Source organism: Peromyscus maniculatus, chromosome 2, assembly GCF_049852395.1.
Source record: "Peromyscus maniculatus bairdii isolate BWxNUB_F1_BW_parent chromosome 2, HU_Pman_BW_mat_3.1, whole genome shotgun sequence".
Classification (NCBI taxonomy): Eukaryota; Metazoa; Chordata; class Mammalia; order Rodentia; family Cricetidae; genus Peromyscus; species Peromyscus maniculatus.
In genome coordinates this window covers 85,438,513-85,453,921 of record NC_134853.1, presented here as the reverse complement: position 1 = coordinate 85,453,921, position 15,409 = coordinate 85,438,513, and the positions used below count along the sequence as shown (strand labels likewise).

Here is a 15,409-nt window from a genome sequence, read left to right as displayed (position 1 = left end):
GTGGCAGTGGTGGCAGCCCTGTGTCCCTGAGCTCCTGATTCCGGCCTGTGGGAATTTGCCTGCAGGTGATGAGCAGGGTGGCACAGCGCATTAGATGAGTGGACTAAGAATGCTGGCCCCGAGCGTTGGGGACTCCCCCTGAGCCTTGTCCCGCGGACCGAACAACCCAGACAGGTGGCATTTCCTGTGGTGACAGGTGGCATTTCCCGTCCCAACAGATGGCATTTCCTGTGCTGACAGGCTACAGGGGAAGAAGTGAGGACAGATGCCTCTGGCAGGCAGTCTGCCCTGGCTTCTGTATGACTTTGATGCATCGCACCAGCCTCAGTTTCTCTGTGAGGTGTGCGCTGGGGCCCTGAGGAGAAATCATGTCTGCAGTATACGTGGCAAGCGCCAGGAGCTCAGATCACAGCAGCTAGCCATGAAGACCCTGTGGTCTTCAGTGTCTCACATACATGAATGAATGGCAGGAGACAGGCCAACAAGTTCACTACTAACCACTCTCCAGCAAGTCGCAGGAAAATGCAGAGGCATGTGCTCAGAATGATGATTAATCCCTATCCCCCACTTCCTCGACCCAGCCTGCCGCCACCGCCACCTCCCCAAGGAGCTCTTTCAGACTCCCCATGAACAAGGAGGTGAACCTGGGCAGCATCAAGGCAGAGGAAAGCCCAAGAGAGCTCCCAGCGCCACTCAGGGACAGGGAGCTTCAGGTGGAGCAGGACTTCCATGGCCTTCTGGAGCGGTGAGTATCCATAGGACGGAGGCACTGTCCACTACTGGGCCAGCCACACTGGGTCTTGTTTGTCCCCGTGGGCAGAGGTGACCCCTTCTGGGCATCCTCCTCCAGATACCTCAGCGTGAAGTCCTTCCCTGAAGCCTTGAGGGTGGAAGATGAGGAGGACCTGGAGGAGGAAGAGGAGCAGGAACACCATGGTACCTTGGAAGTTGACGGTCCAGCCACAGCTCCAGGGACGGCAGAAGCCACAAGGGTACCCCCAGGACAGCGCCCAGCACAGGCTGAGGAAAGCCATAGGGCTGCTATCCAGTAAGTCCCTGGTCCTCTGTCACAAGCTCCAGTGTCCCACACAGGGGTGGTCATTGGCAGGACAGGCAAAAGGGTCAGGGATGTAGCTCAGTGGTAGAGCACTTGCCTAACATGCCCCGAGTTCAAGTCTCATTTCAGGAAAACAAAACAAAACAACAAAAAGTATCCAGCCTGTGAGGTTGTCCTCATGTTTCTTATATCATTTCTAAAGTTAGTTTCCATTAGTAACACAAAATCTTGGTCTTCCATTTGTAAACATTGACTTTTTGAGTCCCTGGAAGCCTGGGGAAATAGTTAACATGGGGAAGGGGGCATGTGAGCCCTTGGGCTGTGAGAAACTCTGCTTTAGCCATGTCATTCACAGTGTTTCTGCTATCACGTGCTGGGTGGGGTTGGTTGGCTTCCCGCCTTACAATGAAGAGTATGAGGTTCAGAGAGGGAAAGCGCCATGCCCAAGGTCACACAGCCAGGTGACAGAGCCAGGATGCATCCCCAGGGATGTGTGTCTGATGCCAGAGCTTGCCCCCGGACGGGTGGGCTGAGCCCCAGGTCTGAGTCACCTGGCTCACACGGGGGGCTCAGGAATGCTGTTTACCTCCTTCTCTGCTAGGGAAGATGAGGAACAGGCGGTATCCGTGAAACCACCAGGCTTCCGGACATCCATGGCCAGAGATAGGTACACACCTGGCCTGGATACAGCTGAAGGGGCTCAGCGGCGCACCAGACCCATGGCATCCCATCAGAGCAGTCTAACCAGCCTGGAGGAGAGCGGCCCTGCAGAGCTCCTACCTCGAAAAGCTCTGCTTCGGGCTGGCGGGTCCCACACAGAGGTGAGCGTGCCTGTGGGATACGCTCAGAAGATGCCCCGGTGTCTGAGCTCTTTTCCTGGCCTTTGCCCACCCTGGCCCTCTTCATGAGTCCCTCCTCTGGCATGCCACCATGCCTGCAGCTGGAGCCTTGCCCATCAGCCAGCATTTGGGCCCAAGGCCACCTCCAGCCCTGTCCTCTACTGTCAGCCTCCTTCCAGAGCTGTGGCTTGTGCCTGTGTCACCGTGTGTCAGAGCTGGGACCTGGTTCCTAACTGTGTCATATACTCAGCAGTCTCTACACTAGACCCTGAGAACACTGGGTGTGTGTGGGGCGGGGGTGGGGGGTACTGACATCATTCACATGTTCCCTGTGTCCTGCTTTAAACTCATGTCCCGGTGTGTGTGTGCATGGTGTATGCTGTCCTAGGCATCTCTGTACCATGAACTGCCTGCACCAAAAGACCCTGGGTTAAGGCTTTCTCCTTCTCCTCCCTCTATGCCTTGCATACCCTAGCATCTCTCCCAAGAGCCCAGACGGAGCCCAGTCCTCAGGGCAGCAAGCCCTGCTCAGGGACCTCTTGGGACAGGGAGTCTTAGACTAGCCTGGCTGTGGAATCAAAGAGCCCTGGGGTCTTGGAGCCCCTGGAATGTGAGGCCAGGGTCGGGGAGGGGTTTCCCAATGCATGGGAATATTTTCCTCAGACTTAAGAGATATGGCCTGTTCTAGGAGCCCTGGATGGTGTCACCGGAGACAGACAGTGGCTTCGTGGGCTCAGAAACCAGCATAGTGTCACCTTTTACCCAGACCCCAGAGCACCGGCTCTCCCATATCAGGTATTCTAGCCCACCCTTTCCACACGCCTGGGACATCTTGAAAATCCAAGTGACCGTGGTGGCCCAGACACATGTGTTGGCGTCTGCACGCCGTCACTTCAACCCCATTGATGGTCCCTGTTCCTGTCATACTGACAGAGGGGAAGAGAGGCCTCGAGAACTAGCGTGTCTTACTGAATATCGCCCAGTCCATTAGCAACTGGTGGGAGATGTTTTTCACTAGGCAAGTGCAGGAGTAAGTGGAGTGGGTAGATGGGAGCTGCAGGGAGGGCAGTGAGGTGACAGATGTCGTAGATGGAAGAGTATCTGGGTGACAGGTGCAAAGAGACCAGAATGAACTCCAGGAAAGCAGAGGGTGAAGATCTGCAGGAAACAGGGAGTGTGCAGTCACCATGGAGGCTGGTGATCCCCACGGTCAGGTGCTGGCCACCTGGAGGATCACTTGGCCACGTAAGTGTGCACGTGAAGAAGGGACTAGAATTGGCATGACGAACTGAGCTTTGCTCCCTCCCTGTACAGCTGTCAGGTGCACTGTTATCAAATGTGAGGACAAGGATGCCCCAGATGAGGTTGTCCTCAGTCCTCAGATACACTGGGATGCTGGAGATGGGCAGTCCTAAGCCTGAGAGTTCGCACTTTCTCAGAGAGCAGCTTGGGTACCGTGGCCTGAGGCCTCTCTGTCTAATCTCAGTGTGTCCCTTCCTCCCTGGCCTCCAGCACTCTAAAGACATCAGCCCAGCACCTCACTGCCTCTGTGCCTGGTGATGGAGCCTCCCCTCCCAAGGCCAGGGGTTCTGTGGTTCCCAGAAGAGCCACCGAGGCTGGCCCACCCAGAAGCCGAACCCAGCGGCATCTCTCCAGCCTGAGCGGCTCTCTCCGGAGAGGGCCACACAGCTCCCCGCTGGAACAGGCACCAGCGGTTGAGATGGGTGAGTGGGGGAACCTGGGTGGGCTGCAGCCTGGGAGTGGCCAAACTGTATGAATTGAAGTGTTAAACACAACCTTGTGTTGGGCTTCAGGCTGGGACATGCTATGGAGGTTCACCACAAGAAAATGAAAGATGGCAGGCAGAGGAGCGGGACAGAGGGAGCCGTTGGTAAAGGGCCTGTCTCCCCCGCAGGCATGAAGACCCGAGTTTGAGCCCCAAGAACCCAAGTGAAAATGCGAGCGAGTGCCACTTGTAATTCCAGTGCTAGGGAGACAAAGATAGGTAGATTTCAGGGGCTCTCTGGCCAGCCAGTCTAGCCAAATTGGCAGCCCCAGGGCAGTGAGAGATCCTGCCTCAGAAACCAAACCAAACAACAAACAGGGACTGGGAAGATGGATAAGCGGTTAAAAGCACCTACTGCTCTTGCAGAGGATCTGGGTTCTATCCACCAGACTCTCTCAACTGCCTACACCTCCAGTCCCAGGGGAATCTGACACCTCTGGCCTCCAAGGACACCAGCATGTGCTCTCGTGCACACTTGCTCACACACACACACACACACACACACACACACACACACACACACACACACTCACACACACACACACACACACACACACACACACACACACACACACACACGCACACTCCCACCTCTTCTTCTCCCATCACCCCACCCTTCAGCTGAAGCTCCCAGACTCATCTCTGCTGCTCATGATGACCTCTCTCTGCTCTCTAGGGGTTCCCAGGTCTGAGGGCAAGAGACAGAAGCAGATTTCCAAACAGCTCCTTCCCAGTGGAGCAAACAGCCCAGCCTCTGCCCCAGCCCCCACGGCTGCCTCTGTGCCCCATGGATCAACAGAGAGTGCCGCCACCCTCCTCCTCACCAGGACAGAGCGCGAGTAAGTGGGCACAGTCTGCGCCATCCCACCTCATTGTAGCATGGGAAGTGGGGGAGGCGGAAGGCCATGGAGGGCCCCTACCTGGCTTGCACATTCGAGGTACCTATGCTGGGGAAGGTGGACCTGGATCTTGCCTCCTAGCTTGGAGCTGATTCATGGGACCTCAGTAGCATTGACTTCAAGGACTCTTGTCCAGCCAATGGGAAACGATCGTCTGGTGCACCTTTCTGACTCTGAGACCATCCTCCACCACTAGCCCTGCTGGGCAATATCTGTATTGCAGATTAGTATTGATGGATCGAGGCATGGGGGCCACACCTTGTAATTCCAATACCTGAGAGGTAGAGTCAGGAGGATTATGGGTTCTACATAAGCCTGGGCCAGATGACAAGAATCTGTCACCTCTCTTGGCAGTTTTCTGCTGAGATCCTTCCCTGATCGAATAGAAGACCCTCTGTTACTTCTTGGGACACACTGGGATCTTTGCTAGGCTGTCCTGGCCAGTATAGTCATGTTTGTTGCCCTGTGCAATGTCCTGCCCAGCAGCTAGTGTTCTGTGCCATGGTATGAACTGAATTTCCCTACCCCTGCAGTCTACCTGGACCTTAGTGAAGTTGTGTGTGCCTGCATGCGTGCGTTTGAGTGTGTGTGTGCGGGCATGCATGCGTGTGTGCATGTGCATGTGTGTGTATGAGTGTGTGTGTGTGTGTAGATAGATAGATAGATAGATAGATAGATAGATAGATAGATAGATAGAGAGAGAGAGAGAGAGAGAGAGAGGAGAGAGATTCACTCATGTGCTGCTAGGCCTTGGAGATACAGTAATGGACTGGACACTTCCCAGCTCTGGAAAGCTCACTGTCTTAGAGTCAAAGAAGCCTGCAGGTGCTCCCCAAGTGCCGTCAGTCTGTGGGTGGTAGCATCTGAAGGACTGTGGGAGAGCAGAGGTTGAGCCTGGAGGAGGCCGTGAGCTAAAGGAGGCTCCAAGAAGAGCATCTCTAGCGGAGGAAACAGCACATGCAAAGGCCAGGAGGCGAGGGTGCATGTCTCCTCTCAAGAACCATAGTAGATAGCCGTGACTAGAGAGGAGATGCTCTGTGTGTCACGAGCAATAAATACAGAAGCAGCTCGGGTAGACCGTGTGGCCTAGACCCTGCAGGGCCTTCAGCGTGGCAGGTGGCAGTTTGCCCAGTGACTAGCTTACAGAATGCATGGGTGACTGCTGGGCAGCGATATGAAAGTTGGTCCTGAAGACAATGAGAAGCTTTAAGTGGCAAAGTGGCATGTCACTGTTGTGCTTTAGAAGTTCCCTGACTGCTGCTGGGGTCAGCACAGAGGTCAAGGGGCGGAGGCCAAGAAGGGTGACTCAGTTGGGGGGGGGAGGTGACTCTGGACTGGGGAAAGAAGGGGCATTTTTAAGGGGAGCCGCTGGCGGCATGCTGCTGGGCTGGCACGCAGTGGGGATTGGTGGTCTCTAAGGCTCAGGGGCACGTGGTGAAGGAGCACCTGGAGGAGTCTGCTGGCTGTTTGGCTGGCTGCTGGTCTAGGGGCGGGGTCAGAGTGAATCTGCAGAGAAAGATGAACGACCGTCCCCCGTGAACCTCCGGCAACCGAAGTGTTATGTCAGGAAGCCCAAGAGCCTGACAGATCCAGCCAGAGGACAGGTGACACCCAAGGCTGTGTTCCAGGTCCCAGACTAGGCAGCCAAGCTCTGTGTCCCAGGTTTAACCAGTTGCTGGGAGCGCTCACCCTCCTGCAGCCACCGTGGCCCCTGGGCTTTGCCTTGGAAACCCCAGCAGGCATCTCCCTGGGGATCACCTAGGAGACCCACGCTTGGTACACACACAGCTTGGTTGGACATGGCCAGAGGGAGGTCCCCAAGCCTGCCTGTGCAGTCACCACAGAGATCATGTCTGCAGGTGGCACCAGGAGACGCTCACCCAAGAGTCCAGGGATCCTGAGGAGAGTCCCCAGCCTGGGTGTCACACATAGTGTGGCTGCAGAGCCCGCCTCAGCCTGGAAGATGACCACGTCAAGCCCAGTCTCTAGTGGTGCTCCGTGCATGGGGTCTGTGTCGGGGTATCAGTTAGCTTGTCCCCAGGAGTGCTGGCGAGGCCACAGGACCCTGAGAGCTCAGCAAGCTGGGAGCCTAGCAAAGCCAGAATAGGCAACATTATTCCCTTAAGTAGTGCCGTGTCTTTGGACAGGAGGTTGGGCTGGGTCTAGACGTCTCACAGGGGGGTCCAGAAGGCAGCCTTGCAGACGCCATCTTCCAGCCTGCTCACTTCACAGCACCAGAAGCACATGGAATCCCCTTCCCACTCGGAAGCCCGAGTCCAGGAATGTTCCCCAGCATCTGACGGGTCTGGGATTATGAGATGGGATGCTCATCCTTCCTGCTGCTGGGTCAGAGCTGGGGAGGCAAATGCACGGAGTGTCTTCTGCCGGCAGCAGCCATGGTCAGTAGGATTATCTGCAGGAAAAGCAGCAGAGAGCTCTGCTCAGACAGTTACAGCTTCTGAGAGGATAGGGCAGCCCTGACCCAGCAGGACAGGATGGAAAGTCTGCAGATGTCTGTTTGTGTGCTAGGGTCTTGCTATGTAACCCAGGCTAGCCTCGAACTCATGGTAATCCCCCTGCCTCGGCTTCTTGAGTGCTGGGATTGCAAGGGTGTGCCACCAAGCCAGTGCCAGGGGTTTCTATTCTGTACCTAGTCTCTGTCTTGAGAAGCCGAGGCTGCGTGTTAGGAGGGTCATCCTCACGGGTGGGTTACCCGGATTTGCTTGTGGGCCACGAACTCAGAGAAGTGTCAAGGTGTGTGGCGAGGGACTTTCCAGAATCACTGGGCTGCACCGTCTGAGCTCGTGGCCACAAAGACAAGAGCCGCCCCCTCCAGGCGGCACTGGGGGCCCCTTAGCTCTGTTACGTGCTCACATGTTCCCCATGTTCCCGTTTCTTTCTCCCCGCCATTCCAGCCAGGCCATCAGAGATCTCCAGGCAGAGGTGTCGCGGCTCCGCCTACAGCTGGAGGACAGCCTGCACCGGCCACACCCAGGCAGCCCAACGCCTGCAGCCCAACTCGACCACTCCACACGGACCCAGGACAGGCCGACGGATTCCTCACCCTCCTGGGCCTCCCACTATGGCAGGTAGAAGACGGCCCCCAACTCCTACCTCTGTTCCCTATGGAGTTAGCCAGCCTCTGGCCCTCTCTGGGCACGTGGACTTAGACACTGCACTCTCCCCTCTCCTCACAACATGGTCATTGGTCCGTTCTTATGCTTGCCCTCCCCCACACACATTAATTTATGGAAGGGATGCACACATGCCACGGTCATCTGTGGAGGCTGCCTCCAAAACCTCATCCAGTGACGTCATCTCTCTCTTCCATGTTGCTAGTAAATCCACAGAGAGGTTGTCTGGGGAGCCTAATGGTACAGAGCCAGCTGGGCCAAGAGGAAGACGGCGAGCCAGGTCCTCCTCTGTGCCTCGGGATGTACCCAGACTGTTCCTAAGTAAGTGGCCAGAGACTTGTGACTGGTTTCTGAGGGTCCCCAGTCAGCACAGAGGCTCTGTGGTCGGGGAACTCAAATGAGCCTGGAGAAGGGCATCTGGATGTGTGGCTGGGGCTGGGGCTGTGCTCTGAGACAAAGCACATCTTTAGTCCTGGCCCCTCAGACGATGCGGCAACCGTGAGGGAGGGGGCTGAGGGTCACCAGCCTCCATTGCGAGTGGATGTGTGCTCTGCTGAGGACATTAACGCCAGAGTTCAGGGACCTCCCTGACAGAGATAGGTTGTGGAGTTTGAACTGGGGTTCAAGCCCAGTTCCTGTCCCTGGCCTGTTTGTCACCTGCTCTGAGCAGATAAAGTGACAGCAGACCGTATAGAAATCAGAGCACCCACCTCCTAGGGTTGCTGCACAGGGGTATGACAGCCGCCACGCTCCAGGCTGGGATTCTGGAGCTGTGGACCCTTGGTCCCCTGGGAAGACCCAAGACCCAAACCCGAGCATCGCTCTGACCTGCCCTTGTACTGTGCTCACTCCTCAAGCACCTGCCCCTTCTGAGGCTCCCTTTCCACCCCAGGTTCAGAATCCGAATCGCTTTCTCCTCGGCTGTTGTCTGGGAAGAGCAGGACCTTGGAAGAGCATCCCCAGGCCGCACGGGAGGGGACAAGATCCGCAGGCCGCATGAGGCAGAGGGAAAGAGTCTCCTTCCGGGGCCAATACACAGGTGAGCCTCGCACACACTTGAGCCCCATTCTCAGCCCTGGGGTTATGTTTAGCTTGTCCATATGCACTTGTAAACATGTTTGTGTGTATGAGCACCTGTGTGCCCGACTGCGTGTGCATGTGTGTCCTCGTATGTGTGGAACCCAGAGGCCGTGGTCTGCTGTCTTCCCCCGTCTCTGTCCACTCTATTTGCTGAGGCAGGATCTCTCACTGAGGCCCAGTCTCACCCGTTCAGCTAGTCCAGATGGCCAGCTTGCCCTGGGACTCCCCCCACCCCCTCTGCCTCCCGAGAGCTGGAGTTACTGGCGGGCCGCTGCACCCACGCCAATTTCATGTCAGTGGGGAGGACCCAGACTCTGGTCTTCACATTTGTGTTGTAAGCACTTTATCTGCCGAGCCTTCCCCCAGCCCTTGGTGTTTATTCAGTAGCCCAAACTGGCTGAGAACTGGGAACACGTTCTCGCGTCTATCCAGTGCGATTTCAGGAGCTTGAGACCATGCTGGGACCAGCCAGTTTTCTAGTGGCCTCAAAGGGCTTTTCAATGGCTGTCCAGTGCAGTCCTGGTCTGTCCTTGCCACAGAAATCAGTCCTATGATGTCCCCCTGCCCAGCCATTTAGAGCCCAGGAAGAGACACTGCTGACCCCTCAACTGAGCCCGAGGCGAGGAAGGGATGACCCCGACTCCTAACTCATGACATTTCTGCCCCATCAGCTTCCACGTCCTGCCTCTGCTGGGTGTGCTAATCACTCCCGCAGGGCCAGAACTGGCAGCCACTTCTAGAAGCAGAGATGCCACAAGGAGCCTGGATTGGGCAGTAGTAAGCAGGCATCTGTGGTCTGTGCATATGTGCACACACATGGACAGTGGGTCCGTCAGCGGTGTGTGCTTCGCCTGTACACAGGAGCTAGGCAGCGGACGACTGATAAAACCGCTGGAAGAGGAAAGAGACGATTAAACCAGTGTCCACACGGCTGTTGACACTGATCATTCCGGGTTCTTCCCCAGGTCAGGAGTACCACATCCTGTCCCCCAAGGCTGTCCTGAAGGACAGTGGCACAGCCTCCTGTCCCCACTGCCAGCCCAGTAGGACCCGGGACACAGGTAAGAGGCAGCGTTCTGGGCGGTGGAGGCTGAGCCTCTCACCACTGGGAATTTTTATTAGGGCTGAGAGTGAACCATTTTATGAGAGGAGAGGCTCAGAGACATTAAGTAACTTGCTCAAGGGCACACAGCTTAGAAGTGATAGCGCCAGTATTTGAACTCAGGTATTTAGAGTACTGGCCCCTCGCCACCGTGGATCACTATCTTGACAGACCTTACTATTCACCCATTCACTCATTCACGCTCACTCAGCACCTACCAATATTGTCCCTAAGGAACCAGCAATAAAACAGAATGGCCAGGAAAAACACAGACCTGGGGTACCTGACCAGACCGAGCATGGGAGGTTCCCAGAGGGTGTGCTGGCCAATCTTGGGCTGGAGAGCAAGCGGAGAAGTCTGATGCTCAGCCAGGGGTGACACTGAGGATCTGTATCTCGTGAGCACCGTGATCCCTGCTGCAGACTGTCCCCTTCACCCTCCACTGACCCAGTTTCCCTAGTGACTGTGCTTGGTCTCCCATGGAAGGACCGAGACTGTCTCAAAGGCAAAATGGGTTTGTCATCTGGAGGGCCTGGGCATGAGATCAGATGGCCACTTCCTTTGGCCAAGTACTGCCTCGTGGTGCCTCAGTTTCCCCGACTGTTGAGGGGAGATGGGCAGAGCAGCTGTGGAGCGATCATGAAGGTCTTTAGTGGTTAGCATGTGGTCAGTGCCTACTTATGCCATCCTGGTTGCTGCCCATGGTGCCCTCTGGGGCACATAGCCTGGTGGCCTCTGCAGGTCATCCTTTCCACAGCCCTCTCTCTCTTCCCTTCCAGGCAGTGCTATCTCTAGAGAGCCCCCGGGACCGTCAGCTGCTGACGCCCTCCGCTGTCCCCTGTGTGGAACAGTCAGGTCCGCTGCAGAAGCAGATGGCCCCAACTCAGCCCCCTCTGGTAGGAATGAGTGCTCAGCATCTTCCTGCAGCCATGGGCTTGGCCGTACCTTGGGAATGCCGTGGGCTCGGCTGCATCCGCCCATATCCTCACACAATGTCTGTGCATCCTTCCTTCCCTTACAGGGAAGAACACCCCAAGGAAAACTGCACCTTCCACCCCCAGCCCCAAACGGAAGAACAAGCAGATGGGCTCACCAGTACGACCGCTCCCTGGACTCTGGTACCTGGCTGCTGCATCCCCCGCTCCACCAGCCTTGGCCTACATCTCCTCGGCTCCTGTCATGCCTTACCCGCCACCCACTGTGTGAGTGTTCCCTTCCAGCTGCCCCAGCCTGCCTGAGCGCCTGCAAATTCAGCAGTCTTATATCGTGGCGGAGGGATGTGAGCCATGGATAGTGCCTTCCCGTAATTTACCCGGGTGGAAATGGAGCGCATGCCTGACATTTCTTGTAGTCACTCAACAAACCCTTAGGGGGCAGGCTGCTGGGTACTGGGAACCCATCGGTAAAGCAGACTGGCAAGAGGGCCCTGTCTCTGGGAGTTACAGCTTCCTGGAGACCTAGAATCCATGCCATCTCCCTCTCCTAGTGAGTAAGCCTGTAATAAGGACTTTTTTTTAAACAGTAGTAAGAATAGTTTCTAATTTTTTCTCCTTTCCTTTTTTCAACTGACTTTTATTGGTGGGATGGTTTTCGATTTAGGAGAATTGAGTGGATACTACACAGTTCTCCCACGCACTACACTTCCCCACAGCCTGTTCTGATGTCTCCGTTCATACATGTTTCTCCTAGAGAGCCAACTCCAACGCTTTAGTATTAATCACAGCCCTCGGTTTTCCTCTAGCATCCTTTTTTTTTTTTTTTTTTGGTTTTCCGAGACAGGGTTTCTCTTGTGTAGCTTTGCGCCTTTCCTGGATCTCACTTGGTAGCCCAGGCTGGCCTCGAACTCACAGAGATCCGCCTGCCTCTGCCTCCCGAGTGCTGGGATTAAAGGCGTGCGCCACCACCGCCCGGCTCCTCTAGCATCCTTGATTTATGTCTGAAGCCATTTTCTCTTCTGGGGTACCATCCAGGGTCCCCTACATTTACTTGGGGGCTCCTCTTGGCCGTGGCAGCTGCTCCATATTGCCCTGTCTCCGTGGCTGTGGCGTGCAGGGGCCACCAACTAGATGGGTTTGAGACTGAACACCACCTACCAAGAAGCAAAGAGTGGGCGCCGTGGCCAGGTGACGTCAGACATGACTGTACGGGGAACACCCTCTCCTCTCATCACTGCTGTGGCCGAGGCAGGGGACTGTTTCTGTAAGCCTCGGTTTCTCCATCTGTTCAATGGGGAAGTGGCTCTGCCAGGCGCTGCTGTGTGAGGATCCAGTGAGACGTGTCAAGACCCCACTGAGATGTTTGTGGGGTCTTTTCTGTGATTCCGGGAAGTGTCATGACTGACTTAATGATACCTTGGCCATCTCTCCTCCACTGCGAAGGGAGTCAGGTGGGATGCAGTATTACCAATAGACAGTCTGCCTCTGTGGGTGATGGGGCGGTGGCTGCCTCTACAGCGGATGCAGACGTTGAAGGCACCAGCAGGCACTGGGTCTCTGTGAGGGGCCAGGCCTGAGGTACAGTTTCTTCTGCCTTCTTGGTTGAGTCTAGGTGGGCCCTTAGGGGCAGCCTTGCTTCGTGTCCAGCCCCTGACTCCCATGGTATGGATTCCTGTCCCTGGGCAGGAGAGGTTTGGTGGCATTTAGCAGCCTTCTGGGAGCCTCGGGGTTCTCTATTGTTCTCAAGGCAAATCTTCACAGTCTGGGCCCAGGGAAGAGCTCACCAGGTTGTGGTGACCATAAGGAAGGGAGGATTAAGTGGCCAGCCATTGGAGAATGACTTTGGGTACACCACTGTGCCTGTTTCTTCTTCTGGGATGATAAAGATGACCACATGAAGGAATGTATGGGAAGCCAGGGTGGCCAGTAGCCTTAGAGTTATATAGTTAGAGCAAACCACGCCTCAGGGTCCTCCCTGGCCAGACAACAAGACCGAGTATGCTCCGTGGTTGAACAAGAAACTGTGACGGTGCTCTGCTGCCACCTGCTGGCCGTATGCAGCCCTGCAGCAAAGATTCTATAGTCCAAGTGCCTTTGCTTCTGCCCTGGAAAGCTTGGAACTCTCAGGCCAAGCTGGCCCTCCTATGAGCACCAAGTATGGGAGCCATAGTGAGCCCAGATTCCCCCTAAAGGGGAGAGTGTGAGCTGCTCTGCTACCTCCGGGAAGCAAGCCAGTCAGTCATTCAGCTTAACGTTCGCCATGAGTACCTGCCACTTGCTGGTGCTGGTAGAATTCCGTGACAGCCCCAGGGTGCACACAGGCAGCACAGGGTGGGGTGGTCTGTAAGTGACTGCTAAGCGAGAGGATGGTGTGAACTAATCCTGCCTTGCACCTGCTCCTGGACAGGCTCTGGCACATTCACTCTCCTTCGTCCCTCCAAGCTCATCTCTCCACACAGGCCTTGCACAGGGGAGGAAACAGACCGGGGAGCAGGGTAGATGTGCAGCCAGGGCTCCCAACCCATATAGCCTCTTACTCACCCTCTTCCTTCTCCCCCCAGGTACTATGCAACCCCAGCACCTACCTCAGCCCGGACAGCCTCCCCGCAGCCTGCCCGGGGATCTCGGGGAACCCGGCACTCTGTCCACCTGGGTCTGAATGACCTAGGAGAGCTGCAGGCCGCACTCAGCGAGGCTGCACAGGCCGCTGAAAATGTGCGCTTCACCACCCGCCAGCTGAGCCGTTCCCTGTCTGCCGACCTGCGCCACGCCCGTAGCCTGAGAGGCTCCTGTCTCTTCTGACTCCCTGTCCCCCAGGCAACAGTCTCCTGGAGCCATTGATGGCTGGAAGATGTCATGCCCCCTCCTCAGGAGGGCCACCTACCTGCTCCATGTAGCATGTTTAAAATGGAGAGACTTTGGCCTGGTCAGTAGTGGATGAACATCCAGGGGACCAGCTCTGTCTACCAGGTGCGGTGGTCATGGCTACCTCTGTCCAGTCAGAGCCTCTGAGATTTTCCTTGTCATCCCCTTCTGCCCATGTCCACCTGCAGCTAATATGGATCTCACTGGACAGAACGTCTTTACACTGGGGAGCTAACTTGAGCTTGGATCCTTCTCAGAAGGCCAGCAAGGACAAGGTCAGCCTAAGGTCGCTGCAGCATCCCTGTCACTGCCTGTAATAGCCACGCTGAGGCAGGGGAACCTGGCTAGGGAGTTTGTTCCTAGCCTGTGGACAGGGGAAGGACTTAGGGACCCAGAGAACATCTTGGGATGGAGGCCTCAGGTGACATGTGCCCCGATCTCCTGTGATTACAAAAGTTTTCTCCCTGAACCCACAGAATAGAGCCAGCCCATGTAGGGCCAGGAAAGACCCGCCAGCCTCAACCTTCCCGCTATTCCTTTGGATTTTGGTAGCATCCACTAGAGAACTACCTGCCAGGCCCTGGCTGAGGCTGACAAACCAGGCCAACACCCCTTCCCCCCCGTCCCATAGCAGAGTGATCTCAGCATTTTTGGAATGTGTGTTTATCACAGATTGTTTATATATTTTAGACATTTAAAAATCTATTTTCGTTATAAAAGCCAATGAAGGAAAATGAATAATGATCTTAAGAAAGGGACAAATTCCCAAAGCTCCTTGTGTCTGTGGTGTGTATCGGAAGCCCGTGGTTGTTAAAGGTGAGGGTGTGGGCAGGGAAGTGGATGCCCAGCTAAGGTCTCCCCCAGGGTACCTGCTGCATGAGTCCAGAGTCTGCCTGTCCTTCTACTGACGTCTGTCTCTGAGCTTTCCTTCATCCTGGCCTTAGCCTACAGAGGCCAGCCGAGCAAGGCTGTGGTGGTGGGAGACACCCAGCAGGAGAGTGTCTTCCAAAGCCCCAGGCCAGAGTGAATAGCACCCTCTGTCTGTGCCCAGCTGGACACTGGGTATGCGTGTGGCAGCTTGGCCGTCCCCATCCCCCCCCCCCGCCACCACCCCCACCCCACCCCACCCCCCGGTGTACTGACAGGCGGAGTGGGGCTCCACAGAGCTGTCTGCATCAGCCGCATTTCCCATTTCTGTGAAAAAGCAGCTGCAGGGTGGAAGGCTCATGGATGGAGAGGGACACAGCCCGTCGTGTCAGGAGGCTGCAGGAGCTGGTCACACTGCATCCAGTCAGGACAGGGGAATGACCTGAGCAGAGAGAGTTGAATGTCGGGGCCCAATTAGTTTTCTTCTTTTTGTTAAGTGGGGACCCCTCCCCAAGGAGTGCTGCTGCCCACGTTCAGGCTGGGTGGTCATCTCTGGAAACGTTCTCACAGACACACACACATAGTACACCGCCTAGGTGCAAATCCATTTGAGTGTGCAGATTCTCTCACACCCTGTGTTGGCCACTGAGTGGACTGCTTGTGAAACAGCTGTCCGCTGGCCTCTAGGTTGTCAGTTGTCAACCAGTCCCATCTCACGCTGTCATCGTCGTCTGACTCCATATGGGCACCCTGAGGACTCTTCCTGAGGACATCCAGACTCTCTGGCCTACACCCAAGTCTACCACGCCATCTTGCCCTGGACTTTTATACCATGCCCATGGCAG

At 55.9% G+C, this 15,409-nt stretch overlaps 1 protein-coding gene across 3 annotated transcripts in view; it reads left to right on the top strand.

Moving 5' to 3' along the window:
- Akna (AT-hook transcription factor) overlaps positions 1–14,471 on the top strand; it is a 47,474-nt gene extending 33,003 nt beyond the window's left edge. For all 3 annotated transcript variants that reach the window (XM_042271282.2, XM_015998218.3, XM_006979556.4), the window contains exons 10-22: positions 582–745; positions 851–1,048; positions 1,659–1,878; positions 2,585–2,691; positions 3,409–3,620; positions 4,359–4,521; positions 7,497–7,670; positions 7,921–8,036; positions 8,608–8,754; positions 9,761–9,856; positions 10,677–10,793; positions 10,919–11,099; positions 13,394–14,471. In XM_042271282.2, coding sequence (XP_042127216.1) covers positions 582–745; positions 851–1,048; positions 1,659–1,878; positions 2,585–2,691; positions 3,409–3,620; positions 4,359–4,521; positions 7,497–7,670; positions 7,921–8,036; positions 8,608–8,754; positions 9,761–9,856; positions 10,677–10,793; positions 10,919–11,099; positions 13,394–13,634 — 2,136 coding nt within the window. In that variant the 3' untranslated portion in view covers positions 13,635–14,471. The remainder of the gene's footprint in view (positions 1–581; positions 746–850; positions 1,049–1,658; positions 1,879–2,584; positions 2,692–3,408; positions 3,621–4,358; positions 4,522–7,496; positions 7,671–7,920; positions 8,037–8,607; positions 8,755–9,760; positions 9,857–10,676; positions 10,794–10,918; positions 11,100–13,393) is intronic.
- Positions 14,472–15,409: the final 938 nt, after the last annotated feature.